This window comes from Eurypyga helias, unplaced genomic scaffold (genome assembly GCF_000690775.1).
Source record: "Eurypyga helias isolate BGI_N326 unplaced genomic scaffold, ASM69077v1 scaffold46663, whole genome shotgun sequence".
Taxonomy (NCBI): domain Eukaryota; kingdom Metazoa; phylum Chordata; class Aves; order Eurypygiformes; family Eurypygidae; genus Eurypyga; species Eurypyga helias.
Window position 1 is genome coordinate 7,578 of NW_010241466.1, and position 7,461 is coordinate 15,038.

At 43.5% G+C, this 7,461-nt stretch overlaps 1 protein-coding gene across 1 annotated transcript; it reads right to left on the reverse strand.

The window, feature by feature from the left end:
* Positions 1-2,095: 2,095 nt before the first annotated feature.
* Positions 2,096-6,971, reverse strand: HNRNPAB (heterogeneous nuclear ribonucleoprotein A/B). The gene is made up of 6 exons (XM_010148753.1): positions 6,807-6,971; positions 6,560-6,718; positions 5,698-5,829; positions 3,086-3,194; positions 2,840-2,992; positions 2,096-2,761 (listed from the first exon to the last, which is right to left on the reverse strand). Exons 1-6 carry the CDS (start codon positions 6,969-6,971, stop codon positions 2,691-2,693), a joined length of 789 nt encoding a protein of 262 aa, XP_010147055.1. The 3' UTR covers positions 2,096-2,690.
* Positions 6,972-7,461: the final 490 nt, after the last annotated feature.

Below are 7,461 nucleotides of genomic sequence, written 5' to 3' on the forward strand. Positions count from 1 at the left end.
GTTTTAACTCTGGCAGAACTGTGGAATTGCCTCTTATTTAAAACAGCGTATCTAAAACCTGATTATAAAGGAATATATTTCTAGTAGCTACTATAAACTACATTTTCTAAATTCATGCTTTTTCAGGTTATGACTTTCCGAAAATTAAGATGAGCCAATGGGTTCTCATTTTTTAATACCTGCTCCTACCTACGCAAACACCATTCTAGCTGCCAGTACACCACGTCCTTCCCAGGCTCCGCTGACCAGTTTCAGTAGCCAGTTCATAACAAGGTCCCTAGTAGCACTATATTCAAACAACGGTCTCAGTGACCAGATCAAGTCAAACACTTCAGTCCCAAATTCATAACATCAAATGCAAGAGGAACAGACAGCTGGGGGCCATGGCTCCCAAACCAGTTCTTACAAAACAGTCTGTCCTCGAGAAATATCCAGGTAGGATCACTAAGGTAGAAGTACATTACAGCCATAAGCAACGACATTGTGTACAAGTCCTTGCTTTCACCAGCAATTACATGTCTCTCTATCACAAACTTTTCATGCAAAAAGTCAGGAAAAGAAAGGGAAAGCCAGCTCTGCATTTAAGTACCAGTATCCTCAATTTCTGCTTAAGGCCACATCATCTGTCAAGGAAGCATTACCTGAGAACCTACTTCCAAACACCACCAAGGTAACAGCCAGCTGACAACCTGCGACACACTAGCCAGGCGTACTGCAGCAGCACTGTTCTGATACCACGCAAATTCCTTGCTCGAAGGCAAACTGTTTCCTAGAAAAATATTCTGCTATCCCCTATTTCCTAAGAGAACAAGTATGCAAGAGTAAAGCATTTCAATTTTAAATCTTGAGACAGTAATACTTTTAAATACTGTACTCATCTGTTTCAGTGGTCTGCATTCTTTTTATCTGCAAGTACGCTGGGCGACAGGTTACACGCTCCAGCTGTAAAGCTATCATGTCAGCTATCAGATTTAAAATCTGATTCATCTGTTTTTCTACTCAACATTTCCACTTCACCCCGAAAAAGGTCTTAGACTTCTAACTCCACAGCAAGTTTTCCTTTTCAAGGACAGCCAGCAGGGAGCAGCACATTACAGTCCCTGCAGGAATAGCTGCATCCCTTGTTAGAACTGAAAGGTCACTCCTAGTATCTGTTTATGTCTTGTCTAAGTTACTTGGTTTGATTGCATTTCTGCTTTCTATTTGTTCAAATGGAATTTATTGCAAGGAAAAAAAGGTCCTATTATAGCTTTAAAAGCTAAAAATCTTTTAGAAGTAAAAATCTAAATTTATTACTGCAGCAAAGATGAGAAGTTTACTTCGTGCAGCAGCACTTACTGCTTATTTATCAATCTGACTCGGGACTGTTCTGCAGCAAGACAGGCAAATCGCATGATAGTTATTGCCTTAAAATAGAGGTAAACCAGTCAAAAAAAAAGCAAATTTCTAGCTGGTCACTCATCTCTAGAGAAAGAGCTGCCTCTTTAGAGGGAGCTTTGTTATTCCTCCCACAACTTTAGTGGAAGTTCTTTAGCCTTTTTTTTTTGATACATAAAAAGGCCGCAGAAATTCGGATTCTGCACTGTTAATTTAATGTCTGCCTAGTCGGTCTTTCAAGAACTTGTAGCCAAGTCTCAAGACAGTGAAACACGAAGGAAGTGCAGCTAGCTTCTTGCACACCTCAGCTTCCTCCTGCCATGCTGCGTGGACTTTCACAAGCCCTACCCAAAACCTATGCCTCTGGCTTCTCCTAGCAGAGCCCTACAATGCAGACACTAACGGAGTTACACTGAGCCTCTGTGCCTGGCTGGAACAAGAGCCACCGGCACAGCAGCACAACCTCCACAGCAGCTCAACCTCCACAGCAGCTCCGGCTTTCCGCCCGCTTTCTCTTCCATAACCTCCAGGCAGAAGTGCCCGCAGTTCTTAGCTGCCACTTAACTGCAAGTGAACACTACCAATCCAGCCTTCTAAGTTTTAGATTAAAAACATTAAAGCACAACTCTTCATCTATCAAGGTACTGCCATGAACTAAGTTCTGGGAACAGTATACTGGCGTTTTACTAACACATAAGCTGAAGAATGGCACAAGACACTAGATTACGCCTTTTTTATTTCAAAAGCTAGGATAGCTTCAATATCCATGTCATGGTGAATCAGAACACATGTAAAATACCTTACAATACATTAGATTCCAAAAAGGTACCAAAAAGTACAGTAAAATTAACACTTCCGTTACAGGAAATGTATGACACAAAAACAATACAAAATAAAAAGGTGGAAAGTGACACTGGTTCCCTAAGAGGCATCTCATTCTGTACAACTGGAGTAATGCAGAGTCCATAGTTAACTCCAAGAGGCAGTCCCTAGATGCAGAGCTGCAGCTTTAAGCAGACCCTCAAAATCAGTTTCAGTTTAACCTATTAATAAAATCATTAATTAATATCTTCAGCAAGGCTGAAATTTACACACCACACTGTCTAGACAACTAGTTATCTGTAAGTATTAAACATGTAAAACATTTCCAGGGAGCTCTTCCAAGTAAGATGCACATTTAACAGGCCATAGAAATTTATTGTAAAGTTAAATTTGGTACAGAACTGAAATATCCATCTACAGCATTGTATACAAAACCTATGCAGTCATTTTCCAAAAGAGACCATGCCACTGCATACCTGAATTAAGTTTGATCAATATGGCTTGTAGTTATTCTGATGACCACCACGTCTTGGTGTCTTCCCATAATTTGCACTGCCTTGACCTATGAACAAGAGAACAAATGCATTAAACTGCTAATTAGTTACGTTTGCTTATACCCAATACAGTTCTCTTTACTTACTGTAATCATAGCCTGGTCCATATCCATAATACCCATATCCTGAATAATCATAGCCTCCATAGCCACCATAACCTTGCTGATAGCCGTATCCTTGATTCCCATAACCCTGGTTCCAGTAATTGCCATAACCTTGATTCCAATTTTGACTTTGAGCTATAGAAGGGAAAACCATCCACAAAATCCCATTTTAGTACACACAACTTATTTAGAATGTGTCCATACTTAAGTAGTGTGTGTGGTACTTACCGCCGCCTCTTCCGCCTCTGCCTCTTCCTCCATAGCTACCTCTTCCTCCACCACTACTGAACTGTTGCTGCTGGTACACTTCTTTTGGCTGTGCTACCTTAATCTCGCACTGAAAATGAAAAACAAGGAAGAGTATGTATACTGTCCTATGGCAGCAGCACCCAACCTAAGCACCTAGGAGGGCCCAAGGTTACTCTGCAGGCAAAGGAGGTGCATATGCTGTGCTCTGCTGGGACCAGGCCTAATGCAGATCCAGAAGCATCCCATTTATTGTGCCACCTGGCCAGAGGTAAGGCACTGGTGAACATTCAAAGCAGGCTACTGCTTTCAGAGTGCTTTATACTCCTTATGCCCTACCACCCACATTCCCACGGAAGAGAAAGCTTAGTTACTGGCCACATGAAGTAGGCCACTGCTTTCAGACTAGCTGACTACCGCCTGTTCTCTACTATCAGCTCCTCCATGGAAGAGGTGCTGAGGCCACCTGAGCATAGCCACCGCTCCTGTAGGAGCCACGAGGCTGTCCTCCATCCTGGCACAACCTCCGCAACGAGGCTGTTGCTACTGGACCACTTCACCTCAGCTAACCTGACTGAACAAGGCTTTGAGAAGTGCAGCAGAGCGAGTTTTCCTGGAAGCCTTCATACAGCCGATGTACTCTGAGGAGCTGTGTTGGACTGTGAAATACACTTGCCAACACTTGAAATCATCACTTAACAAATACTAAGAAAAGCTAAAACCAACCAGAATTGGACCTAATGAAGTTCAACAAGGACAAGAGCACTGTCCTGCACGTGGGTCAGGGCAATCCCAAGCACAAATACAGGCTGGGCAGAGAACGGATTGAGAGCAGCCCTGAGAAGGACTTGGGGCTGTTGGTTGATGAGAAGCTCAACGTGACCCAGTAATGTGCACTTCCAGTCCAGAAAGCCAACCATATCCCAGGCTGTATCAAAATAAGTGTGACCAGCAGGTCGAGGGAGCTGATTCTCCCCTCTGCTCTTATGAGACCTGCAGTACTGCATCCTGCTCTGGGGTCCCCAGCATAAGGACATGGACCTGTTAGAGCAAGTCCAGAAAAGGCCACGAAGATGGTCTGAGGGCTGGAGCATCTCTGCTATGGGGACAGGCTGAGACAGTTGGGCGTGCTGAGCCTGGAGAAGACTCTAGAGAGCCCTTATTGCACCTTCCAGTACCTGAAGGGGCTACAAGAGAGCTGGAGGGGTGACGTTTTATAAGGGCCTGTAGTGATGGGACAGGCAAGGCGTAACAGGTTTAAACTGAAAGAGAGTAGATTCAGGTATCAGAAAGAAATTCCTCCTGGAGAGGGTGGTGAGGCAAAGGTTGCTCAGGGAAGCTGCAGATGCCCCACTCCTGGAAGTGTTCAAGACCAGGTTGAATGGGGCTTTAAGCAACCTGGTCTAGTGGAAGGTATCCCTGCCCATGGCAGGGGGGCTGGAATTAGATTGTCTTCAAAGACCCCTTCCAACTTGAACTATATTCCGTGATATGTCCAAGACGGGTTCCCAAGCTGCAGTTGAGGCAGTTAGCTGGCTTCCTAGCTCTAGCTCCCGAACCTGTGTCCAGTCCGACATGAGAGCTACTGCTGCTGTGAAAGCAACAGCTCTCTGCATTAGCAGTACGTGAGCAAGCCAGCTTGGAACTCTTCACGCAGGAGCTTTAAGGTAACTTTCTTTTTACTACTGCTGTGACGCAAAACCAAACCACAGTTACAAGGTACACAGGGAACAATTTCTCAGCTCCCCTTGCACATAAATATTCATCTCTCCCAAAAACAAACGTCATTGCTAACTAGTGTCTTGACAGCTATCAGTGCATATGGTTTGCAAAGTTTATTCTGTGCTGTCAAGAGCAGCCTTAAACTAAGTGCAATTTAAGCCAGTGTCAGGCAGCATGACCAGATCCGACAGGGCTCTGGAGTTAGCGTATGGTCAGCACTGGCCATGGAGCAAGGGAAGGATACCTCCAGCCAGCACACATCACTGGCCTCCAGGCCTCTTCTCACTGGCTTAACACAGCTCTAGCAGCTGTTCCCAGAGATGAGCAGTTAGCTGCTCAGAGCATCTCACACCACCGTTACGGCAGTTGACCAGGTACAGGTTGCCATAAGCATATATTTCCTCCTGCATCCTCGCACTGGGTTTACATGACACGTTTTGGAAGCAGGGGAGGGCCTTCTTAGCTAAGACACCAGAAGCTGCCTCCCTGTCAGACAGCCAGTTTCAGCCAGCTGCTCACAAAGTTAGTGTTTATAAGCAAGTGCTCTATGCTACAAATAGGTGTATGTATCTACTGAAATGGCTTATACTGCTGGACTGATACATAAATAAGCCACTTTTTCCACATGTATTTAATGAATGCAGTTAGATCCTTTACACAGTATCTAGAACGTAGCAAGTATTAAAGCCACAAGTATGGGCAAGGCACCTGGTAGCCTCTGCGACTGAGTTATGCCAAAAGTATCTGTGGTAAACTGCAACCTGTCCTTACTGTAATTTGGCTACCACAGCTCTAGAAAATCCTTTTCAGATTATAGATGTAGTGCTATTAAACTTTAAGATGGGCAAAAATTTACAAGTCAAAGTTTCTACCTTGCTTCCACTGACGTTATGGAATTTCTTCTCCAAAACCTTCTTCACCGGATCTTCTTCCTTGAAAGTGATGAACACAAACCCCCTCCTTTTGTTGGTCTTTGGATCCATTGGAAGTTCAATGGCTTCAATCTGAAGACATGAAATACTGTTTTCAGACTTGCATTTTTAGCAGAACAGTGAATTGCACAGCATTTGGCACAGTAAAACTGAAATTAGGTTTCCTATCTATGCATTATCATGCAACATCAATGTTACAATGACCTTTATGTACTAACATTGGCTTTCAGATCACAGGTTTTAATTTTGCAACTCTTAAAACAATTTTAGCATCAGATAAAATGGTTTAAGAGAAGGTTACCTAACTACCAATAGAAGCAGCCTTCCAGTACCTGAAGGGGGCGTAACAAGAAAGCTGGAGAACTTTTTACCAGGGTCTGTAGTGACAGGACATGGGCTAACAGGTTTAAATTGAAAGTGAGGAGGTTTAGATTGGCTATCAGGGAAAAATTCTTCCCGGAGAGGGTAGTGAGGCACAGGCTGCTGTGGATGCCCCATCTCTGGAAGTGTCCAAGGCCAGGCTGTACGAGGCTTGGAGCAACGTGGTCTAGTGGAAGACCCCTGACCAGGGCAGGGGGGCTGGAACCTTTAAGGTCCCTTCCAACCCAAAGGATTCTACAATTCATTCTATGATTCTGTGTAGCGCAGTATGTGCCTTTCTTGCTCTCCAGATGGGAAACCTCTGAGTCAGTTACAGAAGACTTGATACATCTGGTACTGATCTACTTTACAACTTGCAAATTATTAGTAAACTAAACAGGAGGCTTTATGTTTCAGGGTTTACTAAGATAACATTACACACCTCTCCAAACTCTCCAAAGTATTCCCTGATTTTCTCTTCTGTGGCTTCTGGGTTTAGTCCACCGACAAATATTTTCTTCACTGGATCCTTCTTCATTGCCATGGCCTTCTTGGGGTCAATTAGTCGTCCATCTAGCCTGTGTTCTTTCTGTTCCAGAACCTGAAAGGTAGTTTGATAGATTAACTTAAGCTGAAAAAGTTTTCCCCTACAAGTTAAGAATCTGAAATAATATGAAGCTTAATTTCACCTTTTCAACACTCCCAGGTTCTTTGAAGAGAATAAATCCAAAGCCTCTGGATCTTCCTGTGTTAGGGTCCATCTTTATCGTGCAGTCGGTTACCTCACCAAATTTGGTGAAGTAATCTTTCAAGTCTTTTTTGCTTGTATCCCAACTGAGGCCACCAACGAACATCTTCCTGGAAATTCAAAGAGAGAAGAGCTATTTAGATGCAGGAAATACTACAGAAAAGCGCAAGCAGCAAGATGCTCAGTGGTACACACCTCAGCAGCATTTTCAGAAACAGGACCAACTCTTGAAAGTTCAACAGTTTTGCATCTTGCCAAAAGCTAGAGATGCTAGAGGGCACAGGGGTGGATTTTCTCCTCCCACTCTCTGTTTGAGGGAACACACTGCACCCTGAAGTTTATTACTGGGTGTAAGAAACTATAAAAATTGCCCAAAATATTGTCAGTAACTTACATTCTTCCAGCATAATTCTGTTATTTGCAACAAAGCAGTATTGATTATCAAGTACTGCTAAACTCAGTTTTTGCAAAGAACCCAAGATCATTCCTACTGCTCTGAAAGCATCCAGGATAGAGTAAGGCATCAAAAGCAAAATACTGAGCTCTTTTAGAATTTGGACAAATGGCTGTGAAAATTTTAGTCCTAAAAAAACAAA